This window comes from Chionomys nivalis, chromosome 2 (assembly GCF_950005125.1).
Source record: "Chionomys nivalis chromosome 2, mChiNiv1.1, whole genome shotgun sequence".
In the NCBI taxonomy this organism is placed as follows: domain Eukaryota; kingdom Metazoa; phylum Chordata; class Mammalia; order Rodentia; family Cricetidae; genus Chionomys; species Chionomys nivalis.
This window is the reverse complement of record NC_080087.1, coordinates 115,989,877-116,008,086: the sequence shown is the minus strand read 5'-3', so window position 1 is coordinate 116,008,086 and position 18,210 is coordinate 115,989,877. Positions and strand designations below refer to the sequence as shown.

The 18,210-nt window shown below is 40.1% G+C and overlaps 1 protein-coding gene across 10 annotated transcripts in view; it reads right to left on the bottom strand.

Moving 5' to 3' along the window:
- Dock10 (dedicator of cytokinesis 10) overlaps nt 1–18,210 on the bottom strand; it is a 255,903-nt gene that overhangs the window by 81,831 nt on the left and 155,862 nt on the right. For all 10 annotated transcript variants that reach the window (XM_057761402.1, XM_057761403.1, XM_057761404.1 and 7 more), the window contains exons 8-13: nt 13,834–14,017; nt 11,870–11,955; nt 11,493–11,576; nt 11,219–11,374; nt 1,626–1,847; nt 1,304–1,426 (exon numbers count right to left, since the gene is read on the bottom strand). In XM_057761402.1, the coding sequence (XP_057617385.1) occupies nt 1,304–1,426; nt 1,626–1,847; nt 11,219–11,374; nt 11,493–11,576; nt 11,870–11,955; nt 13,834–14,017 (855 nt within the window). The remainder of the gene's footprint in view (nt 1–1,303; nt 1,427–1,625; nt 1,848–11,218; nt 11,375–11,492; nt 11,577–11,869; nt 11,956–13,833; nt 14,018–18,210) is intronic.

Sequence of the window (18,210 nt, the reverse complement as noted above, 5' to 3'; positions counted from 1 at the left end):
CTCTAGGCTTTCTTTTTTATTTGGAAAATTCTCAGTGTAGAAAATTCCCTAATATTTAAATATCTATTATTATCCACTCGCCCTGTTTCTCTTCCTGCCTTATCGCCCCCCCCCCCCCCAAGCTAAGAGAAGTTAAAAACTTGAATGGAAAGTTATCAAGTTTATATTCACAATTGGTACCAGATCACAGCTTTTTTATTTATTCAGCAAGAGACTTTCTGTGAAGAACTACATGGACCCTGCATTCTCGGTCACACCTTTCTCAGATCTGTTGCTATAGTGGGGGCTAGCCACAGGGAAGTGGAAGAAACACTTCCATTTTCAGTGCTGGAGCAAACCCAGGGCTTCACACATTCAAAGCAAAGTGGGATTGAATGTCAATAAAATTTTGTTTACAAAAGCTGGTAACAGGTTGAATGTGGCCTGATGAGATAGTTGCTGGACCATGATATGAGAAACTCATAAATAGGTTAAACTACAGTCTAAATTGTTGTATATATTTTTTATACAAAAGAAAGATAAGAAGGAAATAACTCAAAATATATACTTTAAATAGTTTATTTTCTAGTAAACAGAGGTCATAATTTGATTATTAAATAAGGTGATGGAAAGAAGAAAACAAAAATAAAATAAAATAAAATCATTGGTCTTGCCATTTAGGCCACATTGCTCCTCATCTCTATCTTCCTGCACTTCACTGTTACTATATTTAATGTATAATTGTTTGTCTTTGCTACTGAGTCCATTGCCAACTTGCTGATATTTTGGCAGATTGATTTCACTCGATTTTGACTCCTAACTTAGTTATTGTATAAATCCTTTGATCTTTGGGGCTATACACAGTATGAAAAGTATACAAATTTCAGTTTATTTTTACTAATACAGTGGTTCAACCTGAGGGGTACAACTCCCTGGGGAATTGAGTGACCCTTTCACAGCAGTCACGTAAGACCAAGGGAGAACACAGATCTTTACATTATGATTCATAACAGTAGTAAAATTACAGTTATGAAGGAACAATGAAAATGATTTTATGGTTGGGAATTACCATGAGGAAGTATATTAAGGAGTTGTAGCATTAGGAAGATTGAGAAACACATAACAGATTCATAGACATCATAGATTGTTGACTCAGAAGGACATAAACCAAAAATAAATAATTTAAAACGCTTTTGGTAGGTATTAATTATTCTGGTAAGTGAATATTGAAAGTCATACATTTATCAACTTTTACAATTAGGAAGGCAGCATGACTTTATTTCTTTAAAGGGACTAAAATTATTTATAAGAATATAATCTTTACCTTGTTGGAGTCTGGATTCTTAATATAAGGTTCAGCACCACTCCCAATATTCCCCATTAGGACTTTCTCGACTTTGGCCACCAAAACAATTTCAGAGTGCGGATCACTCACAGAGAATATAGCCTGTGCCCAAAGAAAACAGTAAGTAACTACCACAGAACCACCCTGAAGACATTCACAAAATGTCATTAAAAAGAAAAGACAGATTTAAGGATTATTCGGGAGGGAGCAAGGTAGGGGGAATTGCCCTTATGACCTATTGTCAAGGAACAATCTAAGGGACAAGGCTTTTCTGTCCCATCACAAATAAACAAAGTGCAACCTGCTTTGGGAATTTTAACCATTCCTCTGGAAGGCCTTTTATGTGGGGTTCTTCTGATTGTCTGGGCGTGCCAGTGTCAATGTTGCCATTTTCCAAGGCGGGTGGGGCCCCGGAGAGCATCTGCCGGACAGCAGGGTGATTCAGATCTACGTGGAAATCGGCAGAGATCTTCCTGCTTTCTCTGAGGTCATAAAGCGCCACACTCACAAAAAAAGGCTCAATCTGTGGGGAAAACAAAAGCCAAATGCTTCTGACATAAAACAATGCCTGCCCACCAGTCTGTGTACCACCTGCACCTCATAACACATCCGACAGAAGACAGGCATAAAGCAAGGTCTCTGACCCAGTGAGAAGTATCAGGAATCCCTCCCTGCAACCGAGACCCCCAAGCCCAGGGCTGCCTCTCATTTGTTTCTTGATCCTAGATTCCCACCTAATGTTCAAGCACATTAGGTTTGAACAGCCTTCTATTTGCTTTCCCATACTCTAAGAAAATACCCTTTACCCCAGTCTCCCCAGATCCTTGGAAAACAAATGGGATCCTAGAAGTTTTTAGAGTGTACTGAGAAATACTTCACTAGCCCAACTGCTTTTCAGACTTCTTCTTTTCCTTCTTTCCTTCTTTCCTTCTTTCCTTCTTTCCTTCTTTCCTTCTTTCCTTCTTTCCTTCCTTCCTTCCTTCCTTCCTTCCTTCCTTCCTTCCTTCCTTCCTTCCTTCCTTCCTTCTTTCCTTCCTTCTTTTCTCCCTCCCTCCCTCCCTCCCTCCCTCCCTCCCTCCCTCCCTCCCTCCCTCCCTCCCTCCCTCCCTTCTTCCTTCCTTCCTTCCTTCCTTCCTTTTTTCCTTCTTTCTTTATATATTTATTTGACACAGGGTTTCTCTGTGTAGCCCTGGCTATTCTAGAACTTGCTCTGTAGACCAGGTTGGTTTCAAACTCAAGAGATCTATCTGCCTCTGCCTCCCAAGGGCTTGGATTAAAGGTGTGCTCCACCATCACCCAGCTAAATGAGTAGCCCAGGCTGGTCTTGAATTGGTGATCCTCCTGCCCCAAACCCCTTCAACAAATCCTACCAGTTTGTGCCACCACAACTGGTGCTTTTCAGATTTTTTTAAATCATAGCTTGAAATGGTAATAATAAAATTTATTTTGCACTGACTTTGTGCTTTCTACCATTTTATGCATTTTTAATACTTTCATTGATGGAGGAGTTACTTTCATTTAATAAAGAAACTGCCTTGGCCCCTTTAATAGGACAGAAAATTAGGTAGGCGGAGTAGACAAAACAGAATGCTGGGAGAAAGAAGCCGAGCCGTGAGTCGCCATGATTCTCCCACTCCAGACAGACGCAGGTTAAGATCTTTCCTGGTAAGCCAGCTCGTGGTACTACACAGAATATTAGAAATGGGTTAGATCAATATGTAAGAGCTAGCCAATAAGAGGCTGTAGCTAATGGGCCAGGCAGTGATTAAAAGAATACAGTTTCCGTGTAATTATTTCGGGGCATAAGCTAGCCATGCGGGCGGCTGGATGCTGGGGACGCAGCCCTGCTGCTTTTATTACAAAAACTGCACCCATGTTCCCAAATATGGTTTATAAATGTTCTTTTACATTTAAAGGGGGATATGATATAGATATGAATCATTTGCATTGGTATGGATTTTAAGGTCAATTTTGTTATATGTATATGTATTTCTGATCTTGATTAAGGTATTGTGATTGTGTAGTTCATTTAAAAATGTAATGTATAATTAGAAAATATAGGTTGCTAATGGATAATCATCGATAATAGTAAAGCTTGTAGTCATGTTAGTTAGATTTTCTAGATGAGCATAGATATATTTCAGTTAGATAGGCATTCTTCATATCTTTCAAAGGCTACAGAATATGGCATTTAAATGTTTTAATAACTTAAGACTGTTATAGTGAGATACGTCTGCTCCTGGCAGCACAAATCTACTTCAAGAAGAAGATGGGCATCGAAGAGGCTTCTTATGGAGTTGGTTAGCCATTTGGGCAAGAAACTACTCTTGCCTGGACTGATGCATAAACTGGACACAGAGAGCCCACAGAGAGAGGACTGCTGAACTTGCCTAAAGGTGAGATGATCTTTCGGGGTTCCTGACTCATGAAAGAGTCTGCGAGACATTCTACGGGACACAGCAAAAAGTGACTGAACTGTCTTTGAAATTTCCTGCTTGATAAAAATGTCTGCTGGATACTATGGGCCTAAAGGCTGAAGATGGATGCCCCAACAGTACAAAAGAACTTTGAGTGACTGTCCAGGCAGTGAGATGTCTCTGTCATTTCTAGAGTTTTGGATCTCTTGTTTACTTAGGTAATATTATATCCTTCTGGAGTCTTTGATGGAGTTAAAGAATGGATAGATAGTTATAGTTTTCCTTAGTTATGATAAGAGATAAAATAGATATAAATATTATAACTGTAATTCTTGCTTGATAACCATTTTGTTATATGTAATTTTACTATGTTAAAGTTAAAGCCTTTCTTTTTTGTTTAAACAAAAAAAAGGGAAATGATGGAGGAGTTACTTTCATTTAATAAAGAAACTGCCTTGGCCCCTTTAATAGGACAGAAAATTAGGTAGGCGGAGTAGACAGAACAGAATGCTGGGAGAAAGAAGCCGAGTCAGGAGTCGCCATGATTCTCCCACTCCAGACAGACGCAGGTTAAGATCTTCCCTGGTAAGCCAACTCGTTGTGCTACACAAAATATTAGAAATGGGTTAGATCAATATGTAAGAGCTAGCCAATAAGAGACTGGAACTAATGGGCCAGACAGTGATTAAAAGAATACAGTTTCCGTGTAATTATTTTGGGGCATAAGCCATGCGGGCGGCCGGGTGTCGGGGACGTAGCCCCGCCGCAGATATTACATCAATTCATGAACATGATAGCATGGCACAGATGGGGATTCACTTGTGAAAAGCCCCGTTGTCAGAGATGATGGGAACTCCCCTAAAAAGAAGTCAATATTTAAGAGGAGGTTTTAAAGAAGATATCACTTAGTCTCTTTATTTTGTACTAATTTTGAAGCTCACACTTCTAGCAACTAGTTCTAGGGTCAACTCTTTCAGTAACTATGACAACTAGCTTTAACTTCTGCCAGTTTTCTTGACCCTAAGGTTACCATTTTCCCTTCAATAATATTTGTAGATATATATTCCTATTTGATCTTCTGAAAACAGAGACTTTGTTTCTGTTTCCTGATCACCCAGAGAGAAGTATGGGCTCCATTAGCAATATTATTTTGTTTATTTATTCAGGTTCTTTGTTGGTTCCCAACCACGTCAATCAAATTTTCTAACTACCTTCTCTATACTATCCTGGACGCATATCCTGACAGACCTAGTAGCAAATCACTTCTGTGCCTTTGGGTGGCTTTCTCCTTCTCCTGTCTGGGGCTCAGGGATGCTCACCTAAGTCTAAGCTGCCATGGAGTTATCCACCTACCCTGCCTCCCAGATATTGTAAGGGGAACTGAAGGTGTTAAGGCAGAAAGGGGAAAATGATGGAATCTGAGAAGTGGGCAAGTTGCTTGCATTAGCTTTAAAGAAGGACTTAAGTAGAGTTTGTTCACGGGGCTCCTAGACAAGACAAATGGCAAAGGCATAATGAAGGGAAAGGACCCAAAAAGCACACTAGACTGGAATCAGAGTGGAGGTAAAATTATTTAGAAGTTGCCCAGGTCCATAAGAGAAACATTAAGGCTTGGTAACCAACAGAGTATGCCAAAGCAAAACACAGTACTGATAAAGAATATTTCCAGGTCTGTAAGCATAGGAACCTAAGCTCATGATAATGAGCTTACCCATGACACAGTGGGTAAAGACACAAAGATAAATTCTTCATGAAACACAGAAAATCCTCTGTAAGACATCTCAATGGCCATGGATATATGAGTTTTGGGTTTCTGGGTCAGTCAGCAGAACTGGGCTGGAAATCTGGACCTGGAAGCTTTTGGAATGGAACCCCTATGTAAGCTGCAATGCACAGATGTGTTGTTTTCAATGCAATGGCTCCCATAGACTCCTAAGTTTGAATACTTGTTCCTCAGTTTGTTGAACTGCTTTGGAAGGATTAGAAGGTGTGGAGTTATTGGAGGAGCTGTGCCCCTGGGGGCAGGGTTTGAGTTTTCAAAAGACTGGAGCTATTCCCTCTGTATGGTCTGCATCCTGCTTGAGGATCAAGATGAAAGCTCTCTTCTTTCCTGCATGTCTTTCTCCACCATCATAGACTCTAACCCCTTGAAACTGTAAGCCCAATTAAACACTTTCTTTTATATGCTTCCTCACAGCAGTTTCGTCACAGCAGTAGAAATGATAAATAATGCAAGAGACAAGAGAGTCAGTATAGGTTTCTGTGGAACAGCAATGGGCAGAGAACAGAGAGAGGCCAAAGCAGTTATAAAAGAGACTGGGTAAAGCCTGGGAATTAGAAAAGAGCTGATGAGACTGAGAAAGAGAGTCTTTGAATGACAAAGGTGGGGGAGACAATGGAACAATGTGGAAGGGGAAATATTGGGGGTAAAAGGACACAATGATGAATGGGAGGAATGCTCATGGGGGTGTCTGGGAGAATGAACCAAATAAAGTATTTGAAAACAACATGAATCTGTTACTTTGTAAGCCTACTAAAATCAACACAGAATATTCAAAATAAATATAGAGTGGGAAATGGAGAGATATTGTTTCTTTCCTTTCTTGGTGTGTGAGAATTGTCTGTATTCTGTCAATCATGTTATAAATAAATGCTGATTGACCAGGAAGTCGAAATGATGTAATGAGAACAGGAGAATTCTGCGAAGGAGGAGGTTGATTCCCCGCACTCCTGCCTAGACCACCCAAACAGCAGGATGTGATCTGCTCCACTAAAAAAGGTACTGAGCCTCATGGCTAACATAGATCAGAAAAATGGGTTAATCAAGATGTGAGAGTCAGCCAGTGAGAGGCTAGAGCTAATGGGCCAATCAGCTTATAATTTACAGAGATCTTTGTGTGATTTTCCTTGGGGCTAAACAGTTGTGGGGTACTGGGCAGGACAGAAACCCAAACAAACAGGCCCAGCCCATTCATGTTACACTTTCTTCCTTTTTTCTTTCTTTCTCCTGTCCTCCCTTCTTCCCTCCCTTTCTTCCATTTTACATATGGCTTCACATGTACCAGGTAAATGTTATACCACTAACCTTATACCACAACTCTGGAAAGCCAAAACAAAATATGATTAAAAATATTAAATGCTGCCAAAATATCATAGAAACAAATATTCAAGATAGAAAGGATGCTTAACCAGAAAAGTGTTAAGATCAGCAAAAAGTTAAGGGATGAGAGTGCAGGCCAGTGCTGATTTAGTATGTGCACAGCCCTGGGATGAAAAAAAGAAAGTGTGTTAAATTAGGTAAAATATGTATATATAATTTTGTACACATTTAATTTACATAGATACATGAATAAATATACTAGATAAATAAATATAATTAAATATACTTAAATATTTAAATGATAATTAAATAAACTAGATATGTATATGTGATTTTGTAGCTATGCAGTTAAGTAGGAGTTCTAAAAGACTGTCAACAAATAGAGTTTTACTTCGGTCTGCCAATATTCTGTGAAAAAGAAGGCTGTACAAAGCCTCACATCCCAACTAATACACAGTATTGCAGGCTCATGCAGTGAATCTTGTTAAATATCCTCCGTCCTTTGAGGTCTATCACATGATGAGCTTGTAACAGAGGTACCGTTCAGTCATTTAATGATAGTGATCTTCCTCACTGTTAGAGATGGTTCCTAGTTAAAGTTCAACACAGTCTCTTTTGAGGCTGCAGAGGCAGCTTGCTGTGCGATTGTGAGAACCCTAGTTCAAATCCTTATTTCTATTTTTATTTTGTTATTTTTTTATATGTGGCTGTTCTGTTGAACTTGTCCATATTGGGTTTCATGGTCTAAGTTGATGAGGGCGAATCATCCTTATTCCCCACCCAGAATTGAGGACTACACTCCACAGATGTACATGAATTTATGTGAGCGTGCATCCTCACATAAACATGTACACAATACCACACATACACACACACACTTTTGCTTACTTAAATGTAATTATCAAGTAGAATTTTTATTTTAGTAATTAAATTTAGTTTAGAAAATTCTTCATGGTAGTTGAAGTGTGCTAAGAAGTTGAAAATGCAAAAATTGAGATCAGTGTAGGTACACAAAACACTTTGAAGTTCAAGAAATTGAAATAAATGTTTTTTCCTGAGTTGTTGCATTTTGACCTTCATTCCCATTTGTTGAATGGAAATAAATTACCTCCATTAATAACACATCAGAAATTATAGCTCCTATGGGATTTATTTATTTTTCCAATCTGCATTCACAACGAAAATACCAAACCTTACTTTTTGAATGACTGGCTTTACAGGAATGATGTGTTTAACAAAACATTTTCAGAATCTGACACATTAAGTTGTAGGCTACTGAGGTTTAGGCTCATGAATTCCTTCTGAAAATTCAAGGAGAAGAAAATTTAAATGTAGCTACTATGAAACAGGTGTATTAGTTCAGATTGCTGGCGTTTCACAGAAATATACTGTGAAGCCTCAGAAAGGAGGATTTGGTGTTCTATTTGACTGAAAAATTACACACTGTCAAGGTCTGCTTCTTCAACATAAAAGAAGTCTTTCATTGAGTCTGTAGACACTCATGTATGAAATGTAGCAGTTAACTCTCCCAGGACGTGGGGAACGGCTCTTCAAAACACACTCATCAAAGGTAAGAATGACGAGGTCCAAGAGCACCTTTAGTAGAAGCCTGCCCGTGGATAAACACGAGCTTTTCCCGAACAATCTCACTGAAAGATAAACTGCCACCAAAGTAAGGCTGTTGATTGATTTTGATCTGATTACTAACAAGTGCAATGCAATTATTTTTTTAAAAGTAATACCCTAGTTTATTTTTTTAAATACTTGTATTGATTGTAAGATTACTTAAAACCAATTCAGAAGCTCAAAACCAACTTAACTAACCGCTTGGCCTGAGAGACAAGAAAGGACATGGAAAAGCCACTCTCAGGGGCTGGAGGGATGACTCATTGTTCAAGAGCATTGGCTGCTCTTGCAGATGGCTCAAGACACGCATTCACACACACATGCAAAACTAACACACATGAGCTGAAATGGAATAAAATCAAATAAAAATCAAAATGTTTCTAATAGGATACTCTGTTGAGACTTGAACAAATAGAGCCATGAAGCTTTTGAACATGATCCACATGGAAGGTGTCATATGCCTTTGGCACTGGAGAGAAAAGCCCATTGTCTCTGGGAGCTTGTTTGCGGGTCCACCGAGGAACACAGCTACTAGCTTGTCCCTGCTGTCCTTCTGTCATGAAAGGCTGTGCCCTTTAACCAAGTATGCAGCTTTCAGGAGAGACACGCATGGAATGATGGGGGACACTAGAGATATCTGCCTAGCCAGCCAGATCATTCGAATCAATGCTAGTGATCAATGGGGAGGGGACAGAGAACAATGACAGATATTATCATAGCCCCATTCCCCTCAGTCCAAAAATAAGCCCATTTTCTTTGACTTTTGGTTTCCAAAATGGATTTTTAAATTGCACTTAAGAATGGGTTGGATAGGAAACATAGATTTAAAATATTTATATTTTTAGTGTAGATCAATGAATGGAATGATAAAGCCCATTTATTTTTATATAGTGTGCTGACTAAGTGGCTTTACAATTTGGATCAAGTTTTCTTAAATTTCCAAATGGTTACAAGGACAAAGGTTTTGGGCACTGTGGTTTTGCTTATGTTCAACACAAAAGCATGGTTTGATCCCTTCTAATATCTTTTTCCACAGGGGAAGTGCAGCTCTCTGATGTCAAGCCTATTGGTCCCCCTCTAACTCCTGTTTCACAGTCTCAGGACATCACACACAGTAGGCTTGTTCCCTCTTGGTGTTTTACCCCACAATTCTCCAGTTTATCTCTCTTCCAGCAGCAATTCTATCTTAGCTTTTTGTTGGTGACTTTACTAGTCCCCTTCTCTATGCATGCAGAAATTGTTAGATGACTCCTCCCAGGTCAATGTCTAAACTAGATTTTCAGATCTATATTTCCATTCATAATCACCTCTTTGAGCTGAATGAATATTACACTGCACCAAGAACCCAGAACTTTCCACAGGTTACCTATTTGAATGGTTGCTTACTTGCCCCCCCACCCATTTACATAGAGGAGGCTGAGGTCAGACACCTGACCACACAGCATAATTCCTAAGTTGAGAAACTAGGGAATTTAGAGCAAGGTGTCCATTTCAATTTCAATAGATTTCCTCATCAGAAAGGATGTACAAAGTATGGATCTATCCTGTTACTACAGTAGTAGGTAGAAGGCTTGAAGAGGACAGAGGTGTCAAGGGTGAAAGGTTAGGAAGTCTCTGGAAGAGTCGGTCAATCCTGCAACCCACTGTGTCCCAACTCCCTCAGGGAAGCAGGTGTAGGACTGGGTAGAACCAAGCAAGTGAACACTGCCACGCCTGCCTTCAAAAGCACATGCAGCTTGTGTATCATGAACATGAAAAGTTTCTTTTCTGGGTGGAATATGGCAACTGAGGCTGAATAGGAGCCAGAAAAGAATCACTGTCAGGGACTGAGGGAAAACACCTCAGATCATTGAGTGCGCCTTGTGCCAGTGGCGGGGATTGGGGGATGACTTCTCCACTCTGCAGTTCCACATCTAATGTTCTTGCACGCATTTGCAATCAGTCTAAAATGGTCCACTATTATGTTCCTACTAAAAAGATTCTCAAGGGAGTTCTTTTAGTATGAATGAAATTTTGTGTGGGTTTGGTGTCCTGTGTATTAGGTGTTTGTGAATGCCGTGAAGTGCTCTTGTGATACCCGCCATTGCGTAGAACATCCAGTCCTTTACTTAATGTTTATCTAATATTTCTTTTCTTGGTTTATCATTTAGTCTTATGTTAAGCAGGAACACAGTGAAACCCTAGAGTGGATTTGTGAGCTGACTTTCCTTCAAGTGACAGCAGAACACAAATATTAGGTTAAGAGCCGTCTGGAGTCAGGCATGGTGGTGTGCACCAGGCATCCCAAGCACCCGGAGAAGTTGAGTCAGGATGATCACGGGTTCCACACTAGCTAGAGCTTCTCAGTAATACCTTGTCTCATAAAACCAAAGGCTATTGATATGGTTCACTGGGAAAGCACTTACCTAGCGCTTATAAGGCCCTGAGTCCTACCCTCAACACTACAATCAATAATTCTATCTTTACTGTCACCAGACATATACAGACAATCCTGGAGGAAACCACTGCACTGGCTTTGTACAAAGGACTCCAGAACACCGTCCCTTTGTTGCTTCTTCAATATCTAAGTTAAAAGGAAACTTTTATAGCCATATATGAAGAAATCGCCTTCAGAACATGGGTACCTTTGCAATATGAGACGCACTGGCAAATAGACGCTAAATCCTGAGATTGGCAGGAGCAGCAAAGGCTGGGCTAGAAAGGAACGATATGAACTCACTGGTTGTATGATAGAATGAGAGAGAAGCTTACATTGGTTATGGGATCGTTTTCATTTTCTGTAACACATCCCTGAAGATTTAAGTTGAGAGCTCTACAGATGATCATGATTCTTTTGGCAGCTTTCTCTTCAAAGGGTTTGATCACACATTCATGTTCAAAAAAGTCCCTTTTCTGAAGCTTCAGGGTCTAAAAAAAAGTGTTTGGAAGTCTTAGTTAGCCAACACTCATCATGAAAAGAGAAATTTTAAATTAAAATAGATAGTTATAGGGGTCAAGTTCATCTTTGCTCAGAATCCCGACTTACATCTATATCTGGATCCAGGGAGAACAGATTAAGTCTGTCCATGTTTCTCGTTGTTTTGACAGTGTCTTCTGTTTCTGTGAGGTACTGAGGAGATACCCACGTTAGTCCCTGGCATCTAAACTTCCCCATGTAGCCCCAGACACAACTACAGAGACCAAGAAACAATCCCGTAGTTTTATTACTGTTAAGTCATCCATCAACACCAAGAAAATCTTATAAGAACAGGTTCTTATTTTCAAAGGTTGTGTCAGGTCAAGTAAAGCTCTAAGATTGATAAAAAATTCTAGATTGGCCTTTTAGTTTAAATGTTAAGGGAAAGCATCAGCATTTTTTCCATGAAAAAAATATTTGTGCAAATACAGAGTCAACTTCATTACTTTTGCAAAGTCAGGATGTAGGCTGTTCTCTGAAGAATCTGTTTCCTCCAGCGTACATTCACAAGTCACAGAATTATCCAAAGGATCTTGAAAAGACAGACCAACACAGATTATTTAATAATATGAGCCACGGTTTTCTGCATCTATACAAATATCAAACTCAATTCAAGAGCTTAGAGGACTCCTGATGAATACAAGCTTTCCTTTTGTCCTGTCTACAATACAATCAGGGGCTGAAAATAAAACTTCCTGACAATCACTTCAGCATTCCATAACCCTTGCTATGATGCCTTGCTATCATCCTGTATCACCAAGAACTTTGGATACTTACAGTGCTAACAGGATATATAGGTTGCCTTGGCTTCCTTAAATAATGCACAACAAAATTTTCTCAGATATATATTTTCTTAATTTTCATTCTTAGGTCATCCATTTAGAGCTCATTGTTTGGCTTCCACCACTTAAACTCTGCAGAACACTGAAAGCATGAATGTCCTATTTGACAATTAATAAGTAAGTAAGTAACCATAAAAACACTTGCTATAGCCTATGGCAGTTGCATGAAAACCAGCAAGCCATCTTCCTCATTATCTGTGACTTTTTCACTTTGGGGGCAGGACATTCATGCAAGTAGAACTTAATGGGTGTGCTCTGGTTTCTAATTCACCACTGTCTTAAGGTTTTCCTTGGGGAGTACTGAATCAGTGGTAGAGAACCTCCCATCTATAAGATAAGACTTGATGGTTACACTCTCACCCTTTTCTTGCTTACTTTCTTTGTTTATAATGATTATAATATTATGAGGGGATGATTGGAAAAAGGAAAAAATTCTTTGAGTGAATATGTGTGTATATGTTTGTGCGTGCCTGCACATGTGTTCATGTGTTTATGTGTTTGTGTGTCCCTGCACATGTGTGTATATGTTTGTGTGTGCCTGCACACGTGTTCATGTGTGTATAAGTTTGTGTGTGCCTGCACATGTGTTTATGTATAGGCCAGAGGTCAATATCTGTTGTTTTCCTCAGTGGCCTTCTATATAATTTTTTATTGATCTATCTTTTATTTTCTAATTTAGACATGCATGTAATGTGTTCTGATTATCCTCCCTCCCTCTCTCTTATCTTGTGCCCCACTGCTGTCACTCCCCTTTACACAGTCTCTTCCACAGATTCATGAGGTATTGTTTTGTGACCCATTCAGTTTTACCAGGGCCGTCTGTGACTAGAACTATCTGTTGGTGACCGCCCACCTTATTTTATGAGACAGGTTCTCTCACTGAACGCAGAGTTCACAGATATGGAAAGACAGGCTGTCCAGCTAGCTCCAGGCATGCCCCTGTCTCTCCCTCCCTAGCATGTGGTTTATAGGTGCACATAGCTGCATTCAGCTTTTATATGGGTGCTGATATCTGAACTCACACCAACACATTTATATGGCAAGGACTTTTGTGACTGAACTAATCTTCCAGTTTTTATTTTTGTCTTAAGAAAACACCATGACATATGACATTGGAACTTTCATATATCTGATACACCACAATCTCAAGGTCTCACGACTGTCAAAACAGCAGGAACACCAGATGTCTTGTAACTAAGATAAAGTAAAACATGTTCCTTCTTATAGATACTATATCATACTTATTAAATGCAATATAATGCCCAAATCAAAAATGTACCTTCTATAAGATCTTCTCATCAGAAATGTATATAATTTTGGTGCTATTGGGTCATGAGTCCCAACATTGTCTGTTGGGTGATAGCCTTCCAGTCAACTCAGGATTGCCCCAATATGTGGTAGCTGTGATGATTTGGCAAAAGTAAAGATCTGAGGAGACTCTTGTAGAGTATGTAGCTCAAGGGCGGATGAGCCCAGTCTGACAGACAGCTACTACACACAGCCACAGTGAACTAAGCACGCAACTCAACACTTGTCCAGAGCAGGGAGATGATCTCTTGCGCTCTTACCCAGCCCCAGCTCGGCAAGCTCCGCGCTCTTCCTCCCCTGGAGTGGTCCCTCTGGACTGATCTGTAGGATGCGGTTGAGGGTGTGGATCCACTCGTCCATATCGGACTCCGTTTCAGCTGCCAGTACAAAGTAGGTCAGGTCGTTCATTTTCAACTCAAAGGCGTATTTCCTTAGCCTGTTATTCTGTGGTTTCAAAAGAAAGAACAAAACAATAAACCATGAGGCAGAGAGACGCTGATGTGGTCTTGGGATTCCAAAGCCTTTCCATCCAGGTGGGTGACAAAAAAAAAAATCTTAGAGAACACAACAGTGCTTTAGATGAGTCTAGTCGTTTGGTTTTTTTCAGAAATGTTGTACTGAAACTACTTTATACATCTTTTAATTGATTGGATGGCTATAGTGATAGTTTGTATGTGATCTAACAAATAAAGCTTGCCTGAAGATCAGAGTGCAAAGGTAGCCACACTAGTCAGCCATCCAGGCCAGGAAGTGGTGGCACACACCTTGAATCCTAGCAGTCAAACTAGTTAGCCATAGAGGCCAGACAGTGGTGGTGCATGCCTTTAATCCCAGCACCAGAGAGGAATATAAGACAGGAGAAGACAGGAGACCAGAGTGTTAGTCTGCAGTCTGAGGTCTGGTGGGGGAGCATTGCAGTCTATGGTCAGTCTGAGGACAGGATCGCCCTTTTGTTTGTCTGAGCCTTAGTGGAGATAAGAACTCTCTAGTTGTTTGGCTACTTTGCTTTTCTGATCTTTGGCTTGAACTCCAATATCTTTCTGTGGGCTTTTATCAGTCATGCAACAGTTGCCATTTTGGCTTAAAATGCTCATCTTTATACCTACATGTGACTATACTGCAGCCATCTTCAGATAAAGGTTTTGAGGCCCTGTTTTCATTTTGAAACCTAAATTTAACCACTCATGCTAATAACTAAGTCTTCTGACCCCATAACTCTCTAGATACATCACCTCCCAAAGTAATAACAAGCTTCGTGCATGTTGCTTGAGTACCTAGGGACATTTATTTCTTTGAATCTTCCTTGATCCTTTAGCGTAGTTAACATATTAGCCATTACTTTATTAAAAGCCCTGATATCCTGAACCCGCACTCCACCTGGTTTTCTTTCCATCTACCAGTCTCTGCACATTTCTGTACTTACTGATGGCTCTTTCCTCCGAGTGCCATTTCTCCAAGCAAAGCCCTTGGCTCTGCCTTAAATTCTTTTCAATTTCACAGAGTGTAAAGGTTCCAATATCATCCACGGACAACAACATGCAAAACAACATCCACATTCTTCTTCAATTTCATATCTCGACACTGTATTTTGTGACCAACCAAGGAGGCCTTGCTAAGATTCCCTGAACTGACCCTGTAACAGCATTCCTACTGAAAGGAGCCCCCTCTCAGAGATGCAGGGCTGGTTCAACATACGCAAATCTATCAATGTAATCCACCATATAAATAAACTGAAAGAAAAAAACCATATGATCATTTCATTAGATGCTGAAAAAGCATTCGACAAAATTCAACACCCCTTTATGATGAAGGTCTTGGAGAGATTAGGGATAAAAGGGTCATACCTAAATATTATAAAAGCTATTTACAGCAAACTGACAGCCAACATTAAATTAAATGGAGAAAAACTCAAAGCCATTCCACTAAAATCAGGAATACGACAAGGATGTCCACTCTCTCCATACCTCTTCAATATAGTGCTTGAAGTTCTAGCAATAGCAATAAGACAACATAAGGCGATCAAGGGGATTCGTATTGGAACGGAAGAAGTTAAGCTTTCGTTATTTGCAGATGATATGATAGTATACATAAGCGACCCAAAAAACTCTACCAAAGAACTCCTACAGCTGATAAACACCTTTGGGAATGTGGCAGGATACAAGATCAAGTCCAAAAAATCAGTTGCCTTTCTATACACAAAGGATAAGGAAGCAGAGAGGGAAATCAGAGAAGCATCACCTTTCACGATAGCCACAAATAGCATAAAATATCTTGGGGTAACTCTAACCAAGGAAGTGAAAGATCTGTTTGACAAGAACTTTAAGTCTTTGAAGAAAGAAATCGATGAGGACACCAGAAAATGGAAGGATCTCCCTTGCTCTTGGATTGGGAGGATCAACATAGTAAAAATGGCAATTCTACCAAAAGCAATCTATATATTCAACACAATCCCCATCAAAATCCCATCAAAATTCTTCACAGATCTGGAAAAGACAATAATCAACTTTATATGGAAAAACAAAAACCCAGGATAGCCAAAACAATCTTATACAATAAAGGATTGTCTGGAGGCATTACCATCCCTGACTTCAAACTCTATTACAGAGCTACAGTATTGAAAACAGCTTGGTATTGGCATAGAAACAGAGAAGTCGACCAATGGAATCGAATAGAAGACCCTAGCTTTAACCCACAAACCTATGAACACCTGATTTTTGATAAAGGAGCTAAAAGTATACAATGGAAAAAAGAGAGCATCTTTAACAAATGGTGCTGGCAAAACTGGATGTCAGCCTGTAGAAGAATGAAAATAGATCCATATCTATCACCATGCTCAAAACTCAAGTCCAAATGGATTAAAGAGCTCAATATCAGTCCGAACACACTGAATCTGATAGAAGAGAAAGTGGGAAGTACTCTACAACACATGGGCACAGGAGACCACTTCCTACGTACAACCCCAGCAGCACAGACATTAAGGGCATCATTGAATAAATGGGACCTCCTGAGACTGAGAAGCTTCTGTAAAGCAAAGAACACTGTCACTAAGACAAAAAGGCAACCCACTGACTGGGAGAAGATCTTCACCAACCCCGCAACAGACAAAGGTCTGATCTCCAAAATTTATAGAGAACTCAAGAAAGTAGACTGTAAAGGGCTAATCCACCCAATTAAAAAATGGGGCACTGAGCTGAACAGAGAATTCTCAACAGAAGAAGTTCGAATGGCCAAAAGACATTTAAGGTCATGCTCAACTTCCCTAGCGATCAGGGACATGCAAATCAAGACAACTTTAAGATACCATCTTACACCTGTCAGAATGGCTAAAATAAAAAACACCAATGATAGCCTTTGCTGGAGAGGTTGTGGAGAAAGGGGTACACTCATCCATTGCTGGTGGGAATGCAAACTTGTGCACACTTTGGAAAACAGTGTGGTGGTTTCTCAGGAATTTCGGGATCCACCTACCCCTGGACCCAGCAATACCACTCTTGGGAATATACCCAAGAAATGCCCTATCATACAACAAAAGTATATGCTCAACTATGTTCATAGCAGCATTGTTGTAATAGCCAGAACCTGGAAACAACCTAGATGCCCTTCAATGGAAGAATGGATGAAGAAAGTATGGAATATATACATATTAGAGTACTACTCAGCAGTAAAAAACAATGACTTCCTGAATTTTGCAGGCAAATGGACGGAAATAGAAAACACTATCCTGAGTGATGTGAGCCAGACCCAAAAAGAGGAACATGGGATATACTCACTCATATTTGGTTTCTAGCCATGAATAGGGGACGTTGAGCCTATTATGCGTGATCCTAGAGAAGCTAATTAAGAAGGTGAACCCAAAGAAAAACATTTAGGCGATGAAAGAAGACAGAGACAAAGACCCATATTGGAGCACCGGACTGAAATCTCAAGGTCCAAATCAAGAGCAGGAGACAGAGCACGAGCAAGGAACTCAGGACGGCGAGGGGTCCACCCACACACTGAGACAATGGGGATATTCTATCAGGAACTCACCAAGGCCAGCTGGCCTGGGTCTGAAAAAGCATGGGATAAAACCGGACTTGCTGAACATAATGGACAATGAGGACTACTGAGAACTCAAGAACAATGGCAATAGGTTTTTGATCCTACTGCACGTACTGGCTTTGTGGGAGCCTAGGCAGTTTGGATGCTCACCTTACTAGACCTGGATGGAGGTGGGTGGTCCTTGGACTTCCCACAGGGCAGGGAACCTGGATTACTCTTAGGGATGATGAGGGAGGGGGACTTGATGGGGGAAGGGGAGGGAAATGGGAGGTGGTGGCGGGGAGAAGGCAGAAATCTTTAATAAATAAATAAAATAAATAGAAAAAAAAAGAAAGGAGCCCTGCCCACATATTCTTCAGACACAGTGAGCAGACATTGCTTCTCATGGGCTGACATGGTTTGTATTCCTTCTTCAAATTTCCACGGAAAACATTATTCAAATTCCCGGCCTAGACAGGGCAACAAAGGTTCTTGGTTTCTGGAGTATGTAAAATAAATTGCAAGTACATATTTCATTCTATTTTAAATTCATGTCATCATAGGCATCCTTTAACCTTATTTGGATTTTATGAGGGTTTGGATAGTTTTGCTGAACA